This window comes from Staurois parvus, unplaced genomic scaffold (assembly GCF_062004578.1).
Source record: "Staurois parvus isolate SC_StPar_1 unplaced genomic scaffold, SC_StPar_1.0 ptg000080l, whole genome shotgun sequence".
Lineage (NCBI taxonomy): Eukaryota > Metazoa > Chordata > Amphibia > Anura > Ranidae > Staurois > Staurois parvus.
In genome coordinates, this window is record NW_028317876.1 from 5840001 (window position 1) to 5855902 (window position 15902).

The 15902-nt window shown below is 39.4% G+C and overlaps 1 protein-coding gene across 8 annotated transcripts in view; it reads left to right on the forward strand.

Moving 5' to 3' along the window:
- The window catches only part of SORBS2 (sorbin and SH3 domain containing 2), a 382944-nt gene extending 367286 nt beyond the window's left edge, over nt 1-15658 (forward strand). For all 8 annotated transcript variants that reach the window (XM_089669587.1, XM_089669588.1, XM_089669590.1 and 5 more), the window contains 3 exons: nt 5073-5116; nt 9090-9196; nt 9968-15658. In XM_089669587.1, the coding sequence (XP_089525713.1) occupies nt 5073-5116; nt 9090-9196; nt 9968-10029 (213 nt within the window). In that variant the 3' untranslated portion in view covers nt 10030-15658. The remainder of the gene's footprint in view (nt 1-5072; nt 5117-9089; nt 9197-9967) is intronic.
- Nucleotides 15659-15902: the final 244 nt, after the last annotated feature.

The following is a 15902-nucleotide window of genomic DNA, read 5'->3' on the forward strand; positions in this document are numbered from 1 at the left end:
AGCCCTGTAAAGTCTGAATATTAATAGAATGCCAGCACTTCGATAACATCCACAAGCAGAAAGCCTTTATTTAAGAACACCACATAAAATCACCACATAAGGCCAACGCATTTTGGCTGTTAGGTGTTAGTCGTGGCCCTGAGTTTGGCTTTAACTATTTTACTGACAAGGACACACAACAGCAATTAAAGGCTTAAAAATGCATAATTGGTTACAAAGATTTGCAACTACCACCTTTTTATTCTATATGTCCTCTGCTTTTAGAAAATATATACATTTTAGAGGGGTTTAAGTAATTTTCAGGCCATAATGTGCTTTATAGCATGTGTATAAAAAAATTGAAAAGTTAGTAAGGCTGAGAAAGGGTTACAGCCCAACTGCAGCACAAACTTTCATTTTAGTTTGGATGTAATGGGGAAGACACTGAACCCTGGAAATGTTTTTATTTGTGGTCTTTGTCCCCATCTGGACCTCTCAGGACAGGATGTGGTGGGAAATATCTCCAGCGAGGACAAAGACTTCAACAAAACGCACTTTTTGCAGTGAAGGAAGGGGTTAGACCCTCTGTTAGGTTATTATTACTATCTGTGATATTCTACCCCAGTGGGAACTGCCACCCTTATGTTTTGTTCTGCTGTCACATCATGCTGTCACAGCAACAACAAGTGAACTGAATCCTCCATAATGTGGTCATGGACAGTGATAACACTTGGCCAGAAGCATTTCATTTTTCCAAAGTCTATCCAAAACTTTAAACAAGAGATTTTGGTTGGAGGTGGTCTTTAATTGTAACTTTACACCAACAGATGCTTTGCTTAAAACTGAACTCCAGTCAGCTGCAAAAGATAAGTATGAGGGCTTTTGTACAAAGGCAGCTGAGCCTATTCAGCATAATTCCTGGCATATTTCCTCCATCCAGGTATCCCAGGTGCCACGTACAGCTTCACAATGACATGAATGGCTGTGTGCTGCTGTACTGGTGTACAGGGATGGTATTGTAAACAAGAGTACAGAATATGAGCTAATGCAAAAAACCTTCCATTTGTTTTCATATACCCAAGCGCTGTATTCGTGTTTACTATAGCACCGCTGTATAAACCAGCACAGCCACACACATCCATTCAATTTGATGGGTGGTTGTACGCTGCACAACTGGACTGCGATGATGGAGGAAATATGCTGGCAATTATGTTGAATGGACTAAGCCACCTATGTGCAAGAACATTTACTGCTTATTTCTACTTATTTCTCTCTCCAGCCTAAACACTTTTTAAACCCCCCAAATTACCCTAATCTCCTCCAGCCCACAGGGCAAGGGTATTTTTTTTCTGCTGCCTGGAGTTAGGCTTTAAAATCTGTGTAAGGGCGTGTTTACAATTGGCCTCTGAAGGGTGATCTGCAGTGGAACATTTTTCAGATGGTGTTTAACAGGCAGCTGGGCGTGTATCTGGCTGCCTTTTCAGCTTAAGGGGGATACATTTGAAGGGTCAATGTGACATCACTGGGATGTGACATTGTTATTTATCCACAAACCCACTAGCATGGAATTCTGCAGACTTGATAGCATGTGCTTATAAATGGCACAAACACAAAGATTTCTCTGCTCCTTTGCTCTTAGAGTTTATGATGTTTATGATGATATGGCACAAAAGCCACAACAAATTTGAATACATTAGTGAAAATAACGATTTAATTGTTATCTTTGTAGAGGTAACACACAACTTACTCCATTAGCAGATATAAAGCCCAGCATCAGCCAAAAGTTTTTTTTCTTTAATTTTGCATAGAGTCGGGAAGGGTCAGAACCTTTGTCAGGTTTTTTATTTTAAATCCAAATGTCAGGTTTTAAGTACTGTATACTATTGAATTAAGTTTTAAATGTTGTCTGTGTCCCAGTAGAGAAACTTTCCTTTACCTTGCAATTTGACAAACATCACCTCGACGAGAAGAAAGTAAAAGCTGAAATCTACGCAGACTTGACATTAAGGCCCTGTTCACATTATGTGATTTGGAATCGCGGGCAGAATCGCCACGATTCCAAATCGCAACAAAACACGACATGTGTTTGGGTGGCATTATTCTTAATGGAGCCCTATTTGTGGTACGATTCTGCCACAATTGCTGCACGGCAAAACGTGTTTAAAAATAAAGCTAAGCTTGTGGCCCAGAATGGAGCAGGAGCTCGGTATGGGGACAAACGCACATATAAGGAAGCCCATTGAAGTGAATGGGTTGCCCTATGCACAACATGTGGAAACGCATGCAAATCACGCTTTGAAAACCGTATGAGGGAATGCTAGTTCCTGCAACGCAATGTCTGCATGCAGGCTAATGCAGCTCTGTTATTATAAATACTTAATTAAATGAAATGTTTTTTAAATACAAGCAGTGTACGTAAGTACTTGAATTGGACCTGGTGTCAGCCTGTTGCAGTCCCTGTATGGCAGAGTTCAAATGGAGAAAGGAGAACGCAGTAGAAGGTTCCAGTAAGTTTATGTGCTCATACTGATATCATATTGATAGGAGGAGAGAGCAAAGTAACCGAGAGGTAAGGTCATCACTGTGCTGCATTTCCTTCATTGTCCAGTCACAAGGTGAGGTGGGTCTAGGAAAGCCTGGGCTCAGAGAAAGTGGGTTAAATGATGCTGGCCATTAGACTGAGAGCATCTTGTGGCAGCAAACAAGTATTGCAGTGCAGAACTTTGGAATGAAAGTGAATATTTCATTAAAAAGCTGCTTTTTATCTGTTTTAATGGGTTATTAATTTTTCATATGGCTGGAGTTCTGGCTGAAGGTAAATCTCCCTAATGAGGGGGACACACAGCAATAGCATGCTGACATTCCAGTAGAAAATGTGCTTGGAACACCCACCTTCCCGACTCTATACAAAACTAAAAACAGTTTTGGCTGTTTTGGGTTTTAAGACATGGCTGGGCTGTGTAGACTTTTTCTAGTGTGAATCAGACAATTACTCTGTTCCTATGTAGTTCTTGCATAGAGTGGGACTACATATACTGTACTGAGTATGTTTTGTAAGTATCCTAATAGAAACCTGCTCCACATTGAAATATCTCCTTCCTTCTAATACACTCATCGCAACAATCATACCAATACAGTCTGATCCTGTTATGAACTTAAACCGCCCATAGATGGATCTAATCTCAGACGGTTCAGCTGGCCGGCCAGTTCTGGCCAAGATTCGATCCGTCTATGGGCAGGCAGGTTGTACTGATGTTCATCCACTGATCGACTTCAGTACAACCAGCCTGTTGGATTTTGTGTATGCAATCACTGCCAGTGGCTATAGCTTCCAGCAGTGATCATGGTATTCTGCTGGCAGGGAAGGCTCCCCGCCAGCAGAAGACAGCAGCGCTGGAGGAGGGATTCCCAGATCAACACTGTGTTTATGGGTAATCAAGCAATTTTATTTCCTTCAACCTGTGGTGGAAGGAAAGAAAATGGCATAAACTAGGGGCTGCTGTAGTTTAATTTTTTGTAGAATTCTGTACAAAGTAAAGCAGGTTGAACAGCACATACAGTATATGGGAAGCCACAGGAATTCTTTTCGTTCTGATTTGGCCCATTAACCAGAATTCCCTCTCGTTTCATATACAAGTTGTTCTGCTAGCTATTCTGTGGTTTAACAAAAATGTGGTAAGAGTCCGTCGAATTAAATGCTCAGTGCGTACATTAATTAGCTGATCGGCATGGTACACGCAGCATATGTGTATCTGTAAGATTGAACCGTGTAAATTGTAAAGCATGGTGCTTGGCTTGTGTTTGCTTACATGTTCTATTTGTCACAATGGAGACTACGTTGTGTAGCGTTATGTCTTGTTCCTGCTTCAAAATATAAAGTGCTTCTACGTGTTCTACCCTGATATGTGTGCAGTAATAATGCTCTGTATTGTATTTGTGAAAGCTTTCTATATTTGCTTTTATTTGCTATAAAAAATGCAAACAGATCTATTATGTGTTTTCATGTTTGTTATTTATTGATACTGTGAAGATTTTTGGTGAAACAATGATTTCCAAAGCAAAATTACAGCAAACATTTTTGATTGCAAATTGCAAAGCATTGTTTATTGTGCACTTGTTTGAGATTGCAAAATAATAAAATCCTAGCTCCTTGCACCTTAAGCTAGACATACACATTTAAATTTATTTCATTAGAGGAATTAGTTTATTCCCCCATTCAAGTTAAAAAGCGTAGACATAAGAAAATATCCTGCTACCTAATGTATTCAGAAAGCTACAGCACTCATGGCTGCCTGAATACATGAATAGTGACTGCTTCTGACTGCATGCAGTTGCTGTTCAGCTGACAATTTACCACCCAACTCCTTCAAATTTCCAATTGACTATTGTTAAATTCACCTGATTCAGCAAGAATAGGCCAAAATATGAGCCATATATGGCCAGCTTTTATTAGTAATATTTGCAGCCTTTACCTACCAGCACATGATAATTAGAATAGAATAGTTACTATTATTTTCTGTATTAAAATGTTATATTTATGGTAGATGCCATTAAGACTATTATGTAGTGCAAATGGATGCGGTTTTTATATTCTATGGGGCCAAAATCACGCTGGAATCCCACAAAAGCAGTACAGGAACCTTTTCCAAGATCGCTCTGTGCTGCAATTCTATGCAACTGAAGTCACATCTGAAATCGCACTAGTGTGAACAGAGTCTAAGAATTGTAAAGTGACTGACACCATGAATGTCTCTAGCAAGCAATGATATCGATGATGTAGTCTTTATTTGTCACCTACCCCACCATGGTATGTGGGATTTCCATAACACAGAAGAACTTGGCGACCCACAGGCATTGTTCTTGGGGGTGACATTTGTTAGATGAAGCAAAAGAGGTCAGTAGTAGCCATGGCACAAACATTTGATCCGACTCCTGTTGCCTAGCACAGAAACTATTGTTCTCACCTTCTGCTTGCATACTTGTAACAGTATGGTGCAATTACCCTTGTTCAATGACTAACCTATGTTTTTGTTGTTTACAATTTTCATTCACACTTTAAATGATACTAAACAAGTAATTTATGTCTCCCACAGCGTGCAGTGTTCAGTCATGAGAACATCCAGACTCTGGGAGAGCTGTAAGTGTAAATATTATTTCTACTACCTGTAGAATTTGTTAAATTAGGATTGCTTCCGTACCTTCTCAGAGCTTATGGCTAGCATATGTGCTGCACTTTTCTTAATGAATATCAGTTGTCCTTTCCAGTACTCTCAGCACGTTGCGTTGCAACCTGTGCAACAGATAAGGCTGGGTTATGTAGAAGAATGTTAAGCTGACCATCCTGCAACCAATTGCTCAACTGCCCCATCAACACAGTCAGTGTTGATGGCTAAATTCCTCCCACTGAGCAATTGTATTCTGCTGGAAGGGGGAGCCATCTCTACGCAGAGAACACAAGTGATTACTGCTAGCGGCTATAATAGCCACTAGCAATAATCGCAGGTAAATCCGAAACTGAACCACATGTACTAGACCATGTAGAAAAAAGGCCAACTCTGTATCCAGGTTAATGCTTGGGATGGCTACTGGTCTCTATAATAATGTTCAGAGTATGCATGATAATATCAAAAGAGAGCACGGGGGGGGGTGATATGAACACTTCATTGGTTCTGGGCAGGAAGGGGTGAAATTTCTGTCTGCAGTTGAGGAGTCTTTGTCTACTAAAGCATTGGATCTAGAGAAACGATACAGTGCTATCCTGCTGTAGAGCTGAAGAAGCAGCAACTGTGTTTCCCCAAGGCTCTGACTTTAGAAGCACACAGAAAAAGGTCATAGCATTGAGTAGGACTGTGTTTTATTTTACTTGAAATTATCAATAAAATATAAAAGTTATAGCTAACTAGCATCTCCAGGCAGCAACAATTTATTGAGAGTAGGGAATTAAGATACAGAAATTCCAGAACACATTTCCAACCATAACAGAGACCAATAATTTGGTCCGTGTACAGAGCCATAGTCAGTCAGTGATATAAACTGGGCATATCAGAGCAAGACTAACAAGCTGATTATAAACCTTCCAAGCGGTATAATGAGTTAAAGACATTTTGCAGAATAAATAACTGCTGTAGTAATCTAGCCACTAAAGGCAAGTAACCAAATAGGTATACAATAAACTACCAGGAGTCTATCCATGATGAGGTCAAGTGTGCTCAGGGTTGGGGCCAACCATGTGCCCCAGAGATTATCATATTTATGGGAGCATCCATTATGTTGGTGTGTGTACTTCTCCAACCTTAGAGTTTCTCCCATACACTGTATCCATTCTTTAAGGGAAGGGAGATCAGGAGATTTCCAATGTGTAAAATAACTCTCTGGGTTTGAAAAAGAGCTCTAGACACTGCCTCTCTATTAACAGCTGACAATTGGAGGTCATCTAATATGCGCAAGAGGTATGGTTTAGGGTTGAGTGGAATAGAAATTTGGAAGATGGCATTTAGTGTGTTCACCACCCGGTCCAGTAAATGTGCAATTTGGGGCATTACCAAAGTGAATGGATTAGGTCCCCGTGGTCCAGACAGCATTTACTTCATGTAGGGTTGGCTAATAGTCTTATCTTGCACAGCCTAGCTGGGGTATAGTTAACTCTAAGAACTATACATCGTTGCATAGGCCTAATTAGGAGAGCATTGTGGCACCTCTTGAAGAGATTCCTCTCACTGGTCTTCTATAAAAGGGTCAAGGCCCATGGCCCACTGCCTTTCTCCCATCAAAAAAACTTATCACGCAATTTCTCGGAAGGAAGAAAGTGCAGAGGGTACCATTATTAAAAATGTGTCTCAGGTGGGAGACACCAAATTTGCACCACCTTGGGGCTTGTTGCATCTTGGCCAACTCTGTATAATTATTGTTATATGAAGTAGGGCTATATTGTGTGAAACCGGTAACCCTTTGAAGCTGCTTAGTCATTAAAAAATTTTTTTTACAGAACGGCATAAGTGGGCAAAAGTCTGTTTGATTTGGCTTTGATCTGACAAATACACTATATTGCAAAAAGTATTGGGACACCTGCCTTTACACGCACATGCACTATAATAGCATCCCAGTCTTAGTTCGTAGGGTTCGTAGTTGGTCCACTCTTTGCAGCTATAACAGCTTCAACTCTTATGGGAAAGCTGTTCACAAGGTTTAGGAGTGTCTATGGGAATGTTTGACCATTCTTCCAGAAGCACATTTGTGAGGTCAGGCACTGATGTTGGATGAGAAGGCCTGGCTTGCAGTCTCCGCTCTAATACATCCCAAAGTTGTTTTATTAGGTTGAGGTCAGGTCTCTGTGCAGGCCAGTCAAGTTCCTCCACCCCAAACTCGCTCAGCCATGTCTTTGTGAACCTTACTTTTTGCACTGATGCGCAGTCATGTTGGAACAAGAAGGAGCCATCCCCAGACTGTTCCCACAAAGTTGGGAGCATGAAATTGGCCAAAATGCCTTGGTATGCTGATGCCTTAAGAGTTCCCTTCACTGGAACTAAGGGGCAAAGCCCAACCCCTGAAATATAAACCCCACACCATAACCCCCCCTCCACCAAACTATACACTTGGCACAATGCAGTTAGGCAAGTACCTTTCTCCTGGCAACCGCCAAACCCAGACATGTCCATTGGATTTCCAGATGGAGAAGTGGGATTCATCACTCCAGAGAATACGTCTCCACTGCTGTAGAGTCCAATGGCAGTGTGATTTACACCACTGCATCCAACGCTTTGCATTGCACTTGGATGCAGCTGCTCAACCATGGAAACCCATTCCATGAACCTTCTACGCACTGTTGTGCTAATCTGAAGGCCACATGAAGTTTGAAGGTCTTTAGCTATTGACTCTGCAGACAGTTGGCGACTTCTACGCACTGTGCGCTTTAGCATGTGCTGATCCCGCTTTGTCATTTTTACGTGGCCTGCCACTTTGTGGCTGAGTTGCTGTTTTTCCCAGTTGCTTCCACTTTGTTATGACACCACTAACAGTTGACCGTGGAATATTTAGTAGCAAGGAAATTTCACAGATGGACTTATTGCACAGGTGGCAACCTATTACAGTACCACACTTGAACTCACTGAGAGCGACCCATTCTTTCGCAAATATTTGTAGAAGCAGCCTGCATGCCTAGGTGCTTGATTTTATACACCTGTGACCAAGGAGGTGATTGGAACACCTGAATCCAATGGTTTGGAGGGGTGTCCCAATACTTTTGGCAATATAGTGTATGTATAGAGGAATCAGGGTGGGTCTCCTCCTGGTAAGAGGTAGAAGTCATCCCTTTACACAGATGCTGCAACTGCACAGCTAAATAATAAAGCCAAGGATTGGGCATAGCAAAGCCTCCAGCATCCTTCAGTCACTGTAAGTGTTCTGACCTCACTTGTGGGCCTTATGTTATAGAAACCACCTAATGATAGAACTGCCTTCTCAAAATGTTCTTAAAGCAATACCCATGGGATAGTTATGCAATGCTGGGTTTCTTAGCAAAACAATAGCCTCCTGCTTGTCATTCCATTCTGTGGAACCCTTCTCCCACTGATCATTATCTCTCTGCATATAATACATTAAGCTGACCATACATGGTTCAGTTTATTTCATGCAGCAAGCGCGCTGAATGAAAAAAAATGATTCTCCCATCCACGCCCCTTTGTTCTCCACTGTCAGAATACACTGATCAGTGCTGCAGTCACTGATCAAGTGGCGTTTATCTGATATAGTAAAAATATGCAATTAAATTCTGCCAATCCGTGGCAACACATGGATCGAAATTCAGCTGGTTCCTACTGAACCGGCTGAATCTCGATCCATCTATGGCCACCTTAAGCCTACTGCATACTACTGTATAGACAGGCTGTCATTTATTTCTCAGTTATTAGAACTGTGGATCAGTATAGCTGAGAGGCCCTGACCTGAATCACAGTGGTGATCCTAGACCTTGTGATTGCCAGCGGCCAAGAGAATTTATAGAGAACATAAGGTGTGCTCAAAGCATGGAAAAATAAATAATGCATAAACTATGTACTGTATATCCATATGGTTATCCATATGGTTGTGATCTATTTTATGTTTTTTTTTCATAGATATCAGTCTCTGTATAACTATACCCCACGTAATGAAGATGAGCTCGAACTCAGAGAAGGCGATGTGATAGATGTTATGGAAAAGTGTGATGATGGATGGTTTGTGGGTAAGCATTGCCTTTTTTTTTTTGCTAATTATTAATCAGAAGCAACTTCAATTTGCCCTAAAGGGAATCTGTCAATTTAATTGTTACCTTTGCTTATAAAGGCTTCTATCTAAGACTGCATGTTGCCATTGGCTGGCTTCAGAAAACAGTACTATTTGGAGATAGGTGCCCCCTTCCAGAGACAGGAGCTCCCTAGATTGTCTACTTGTACTAGCAGTCAACTAGTGAAGATCTAGTGCTTGCCTTTCCTAAAAGAAATCCCTGTATGTTCTGCAAACATTGTATCCTATAAGCACCCATGATACATGTCTACCCTTAAAGTAAGGATTTTAAACAAATAATGAAAAATATAGTAAATAAAATATCAGTTAGTAAACTCGTAAATCTAAGTCTATTTTAAGTCAGTTATGCAGATAAAATACTTAGTGGTATATTTATAAAAAATCCTAGAGCTATCATAGGAAATAAATAATTAGTTACTATGACCGTAAGTTTCATGTAGTGACCATAATGTGGTATTTTCCTGATTCACTCTATACTTATGAATGAAAACATTCTATCACCCTTGGCAACACTGGGAGTTTATTTTTGTTCTGAAGCCTCAAACTTAGTGGCTGCTCATTCATAATTTTGGATATCTCCCTTACCCTCTCTAAAGGCAAAATTTAAAAAAAGGAAATTATCATCTAAAGATCCCATATAAGATCCCTGGCAGCTCGTCGTATGGTGATATGAATAAATGTTCTCTGACTTACTCACCTCTCTTTTCAGGCACCTCCAGAAGAACAAAGTTTTTTGGGACTTTTCCTGGAAACTATGTGAAAAGGCTGTGAACATGTTATGCCCGCTGCCTCACTTGACACATCTATGTGACTTTGCTAGGAAGCACGCTTCTCGTCTCCGACCAGAATCCGTTCATATGTAATCCTTGCTGCCACCCGCCAATGTTTTATAGCAGTGTTAGAGCCAGTCCGGCCCTGTTCTCTACACTACTGATAATATTCTTGCACCAATCATTACTCTTCACCAAATTGTTAGTATCAGGGCACCTACTGCCTCTATATGTTTTTTTTGTGAAGCTGGTTCACTTGATTAGCATTACAGTGCAAGACAATCCAGCTAAAGGAGGTGGTAACACATTGGTGTGTTTGGTTACATGAACAATGTGAATAAAAGAAACCTAAAAGAGGTTTATGATAAAGTGTCATGTCACAATTATCGCTGTTACAAAGATGAGCACAGGCATCATCTCTCTAAAGATCAGAAATGTGACACGTTTCCTGTGCCAGTGCAGATGTACAGAGTCAAAGAATCCCAGTTAAAATACCTGAATGCTTTTATAAAATGTCTCTCTGGAATAAAACTAAATTTTTACCTAAACTGGAAGCAACCAGTTGCTATTAAGGAAGATTTTATTACAATATAAATCTTTTCCAAAACAGAATAAAAGTAACTAGAACATATTTTGTTGCATATGGATGTTCTGCTGTCATACCTACAGTTTGGAAATTCAGGAGACATTTATGAAAACATGCACATTTCAATATGTGGAAATGCTGATGTAATGATGGAAGCCAATGGCATTCTATCATTTTCTTCATATGCATTATAAAGTGAAATAAATGTCCAATTGGTTTCTGTGAACTGCATGCATGGGTTGTTTAACAGTATTGCAACCGTAATGATAATGGCAATAACGACAGATACTATTGTGGCTCATTGTACCAAAGAACGCAATGACAATAATAGTTCTCAGAGGAAAGCCTTTTGGCAATATACTTGCATTCCTTAAATATCCATACCACTTTTTGTACCTTGTTCGCATTCTTTGAAATAAGGAATGATTGTTTAAGCTGGTATAACACAAGTCTCAACCTCTCCTCCATAACACTACTGAAATATTGTGTCAATCCACACCCATGTTATAAAACGTGATTATAAAGCCCCTTCAGCTGGCACTGACAGGTCAATAACGTGTTGAAGAAGTGGAAGTGTCAGAAACCCAATGAAAGGAAAGTCGTGGAAAAAACACATTTTCAACAATCTTCAAACATCACCCTGAAGCATTTTATGATTAATAACAATGAGTATTTTGTTCAGAGTGGCAAATTATAGCAGTATGTAAGTTAAGCAAACCTGTCTGACATGGTTAAACAATTAGCACAATTTTTCTTTAAGTCATAATTATTTAAAGTATTGCTATTGATCTGAATGGACCTCAGATGAAACATATCTGAATGTCTTTCTATGTCTTCCTATGTAGGCATACTGGACGATAAAAAGCAAAGATGATGTGCAAAGTGTAGAAATGCACAGCAACCAATCCATTTTATTTTTTGAAGGGAACACTAAGTCAGAGACACCTGAATTTTGATTGGCTGCTCTGGGTTGAAGCACTTTGCTGATCATCATCATTTTTTGCACTTGCTGAATATACTTATATTTTTTTTTTGTCAGAGCCATTGCTGGATTATCTAACAAGAAGCCATGATTGAAAGTGCTCCTAAGAAGTATCACTAAGATTTTAAATGTGGCTGCTACATTACTGTAGTAAATTCCACCTAATATCAGTCTCTAGGATTCCCGTAAAAATACAATTGAATGGGAAATGGCATTAGGGCACTGAAGAATTTTGTAGAAGTACAGAAAGCAAGCATTAGCTATGTGGGATTCTTTTCATTCATTTTTATGAAATTCCTTTCATTAATTCACAGGGTTATCGTAAACATTCATTACCAAGCGTGATATATTAATATCAAGTTTGTTCACTTCATATATATAACATTTATACCTGAGTTTCACATTTTTGTGTAGAATTCTAGGATTACAAACCAACAATTCACAGTTGCTAAGGCATTTGCAATCACATATGGTTCTAAATATGCAGACTATATTATCTAGTATGAACATACACCTGTCTGTACTGCAGCAGTGCCATATTGAAAAGGTTGGTTGCCGGCATGGAGCACACATTTTAAGAGTCTGCTCACATTAGTGCGTTGCGGTAAAATAGTGGTAAGATGGGCATTTTACCACGCATTACCAAAAAGCACAGCAACGCATGAAACAGGTGTGACGCTATTTAGTTTGAATGGCATCCAATCCACCTAGGCAGCACATCACAACATACTTGTGTTACAGTGTGCCACAAGGCCCAGGTAGGTACAGTGTTGCTTTAACACTTGAATGCTGCACATTAACATATGCGCGTTACTGCAACATTTAGTGTGAACAGCAGATTTTACATGGGATGAGTGGCAGCTCTTGTAACACCAAGTCTCTTTGAATTAATACATACGTGGGACTTTTATGTGTTATCTATAGTCTACCCAAATATGTTACTCATCACATGGCAGGGCAAATCCCAACAGCCATGTAGCTAATTCCTAAAAAGTTCTTAAAATCAAATCTTCCCAGTCAGCCATTTCCAAGATTGGTGGAACCAGCTGCTGAATTCCACATTTATTTTATCCACCTCTGAAATATCCGCATCGGAAAATTACACTATAATCACCTGGGTCTATTGGACTACAATTTATATTTACAATAACTGAGCTGCCAGCTGCTCCATCCACCGTCTGACAAATTATTATTTTTAATTGGGTAAGGCTATAGTAGCAGTTATTTGAAATATACATATAATTTTTCCTCGATGCTGCCAAAGCCTGACAAGGATAAATGACAACCAGTTGCAAAAAAGCTGAATAAACTTGCATTGGATAACTGATTGTGTGTAGTAAAACCAAGTGACAACCAAGTACGAGCAAAGTATTATATGTGTACATGTGAAACATTGTTCAGCATGAAAATACATAGGAATTGTTCAAGTATTGGAAGTTCATTCCTGATCTTTAATTTGGGTGGTCACTGGGGAGCAATCCCCCTTTCACTTTTATGTTGCTCTGTTTCAGCTTGACAGATGATTTTCTAATAAACTAGACCAACATGCACATTTAATGCACGTTAATTAAACTATGTTAAAAGTTTTGATAAATAATAGAAGAGAAGGGCTGAAATAGCCTGTATTTCCTTTTCTAAAGAGAAATTGTGTAAATGTAGAAAATGCCACTCCAGGCTCCCAACAATTTAATGTGATCTTTTCAAAATGGATCTAAAGGATGGATCAGTCTATATGAACTCTGGTTCTCCCCTTAAGCAGAGAGCACATGGCCTAATGCCTAGGCTTGGATAAGTATTTCAGCTCTTCTGTTACTCTAAGCTTTATGTTAACACTATGGAGTGTATTCATTTTTGCAGAGCTGTTAATTTTGTGAAAATTAATGTATATTGGTTCTGTGCAAATGGGGGGAAAAAACAAGTAAAATTAGGCAATTTTCTCCCAAGGTCAAATGTTATCCTAATATAGAAGAGTGAATCAGGAAAATACTGCATTATGGTCATTAGGTAGAGCTGATGATCATATGAAAATAAATAATTACCATGATATCTCCACCTAGTGGCCATAATGTGGTATTTTCCTGATCCATTATATTATTATGATTTTTTTTTATAAATACACACCTATGAGGATAGGTTCACTTTACAAAAAGTGTAGGCTATATTAATGCTCTTGGGATATCAGCATGGAACGAGGCCAGAATGTTGTTAGGCAAACATCAAAACTTTAGCAGACTAAGTTGAAGAATAGGTTAGCACCATATGAAGCTTATTACTTTGATTACATTGTTTTCTAAACTATGCCCTTAATTGGCACCATATTTTTAATATATGCTTTATTCAAATAAACCTTGTGAGGAACATGGGGGCTTCAGATTTCCTTCTGAAATGTTAGCTGCCTAGCTGTAATGCAGACCTTCGATCTTTAATACTCTGAGTCACTAAACATGAGAAAGTATCCAGGTCAGGAAAGTTAGAGCAAAGTCAGGAGTTGGTATCTGCATATTTGTTCTAGGTTATTAAGCTAAGAAACGTACATCTGCGGAATGAGAAATCAGCAACAGCAACCTCCACGTTGCTCCTTGTGACCCTCTAGTCTTTCTAGGATGCCCTGACTCTCATATTACAGCTGATATGTGTGACATAAAGATCCTATCACCAAGTCTACCTTTGCACTTCATCCTGGTTGGATGTTTTCTGATACTCCTAGCGAAAGAACCTTCTAGATGCCCATACACCTTGATTGGCACGTCTTGATTAAAAGGAGCAGGCTCTCTATTTCTTAGGCTTCCACACTCTTCAACTTCCTTATGGAGAGTAAGGGTAGCAGTCCTGCAGGCAGGTTTGCTGGGTTTATTCTCTGTAAACTACCTATACACACAATGCGGTTCCACACATTGAACCCTTCACAAAATGTCATTGTCAGAAACTCCCATCTGTTAGGATATGATTTGTGACCTTTGGTGCAGGTACTGATGCAGCTCACAATAAAACAGAAATGCTAAACACCAAGCTTTCCTGACAAATTAAGGTTTCAATAGATCCGGTTAGCCATCAATTTAAAGAATTGGCCCCAAGCAGGCCTATGAGTCTGATAACACTGATTGTGTTTATTACTTGACTATATACTGAGATGTGCTGCAAAATGAAACATGAATAAAATAGCTATGTTTTCTAAGATGTTATTGCCTATGCAGAGGCCCCACTGATAAAAAAAAAAAAAATACAGGGTCCGACAAAATCCAGTCCACAACTTTCTCAGCACCTTATTAAATAGTGTTTACTGCATTTCTCCTTTTTAGATACACAGGTGACTCTAAAAAGTGACTTTTTCTGTAGTATTTTGTACATAAATTGCCCGGCATCCATGTACAGAGCCTCCGTCCTGTCACCTTCTCTAAGCCTTGTTGTAATTGGGAGCATCCGAGCCAGCATCAGGCTGCCAGCTTTTCTCTGCTCTTTGTCACGCTAAACTGCTGAGATCTGTAAAATAGCCTTTTATGAACGATTTTGTGAAACAATGAACTTAGTTTTACCAGTGGTATCTAAATGTACATATTTATTTGTAACAGAGAAATGCTATAAAAAAAAAAACATCTCTTTTGCAGTATACAGTATTTCATGTTGAAGACATAAAAGAAGCTTTATATTTGAAAGGCTCTGAATTTTCAAGTTGTTCTACTGCATGCAGCTTTGCTATAGACACCTACTGTTAATGGCGGTCCTAGGGAGGAATTCAGTGTCCAGTTCAGGCATGGGTATGCTTCACTGTCAAGCTGCCTCTGAGCATCAGCTTCTCTAGGTGCACAGTCTGCTGGTGGCTAGGCATCATGAGACATGTTGGTCATAAACCTCTGGATGCTTGCCTATACCTGCTCTAATGCCTGTCTTATTTAAAATAGCACTGTTTCTACTCTGTATCTGGTTAAAAAAAAGTGTTTCATACCTGGCTACCAGATAATTAACTTTAAATTCTTACAAGAAAATGGTATTTGTGTTATTTTCTGTTGGTTTGTTATTTTTCTTCAATAGACATCTAATAAATTTTGCCTGAATAAACCATAAGCCTGTCTGTCTTTACTGTAAATGTAATACAAATGGCATCATTGACACCTTGTGTATATACTAAACATCAAGTATAAAAATTATGGGCATTTCAAACTAAAGATATGATGGGGGGAAAAAAGCACCGACGGTAACTGCCCCTTCACAAAACCCTGGATTCACTACCTAGTGAGATTCATTCAGCTGATAAAGTCTGTAATCCCACTGGTCATGCCTGTCTCTGGTCAGTGACTTGTTGACCTCT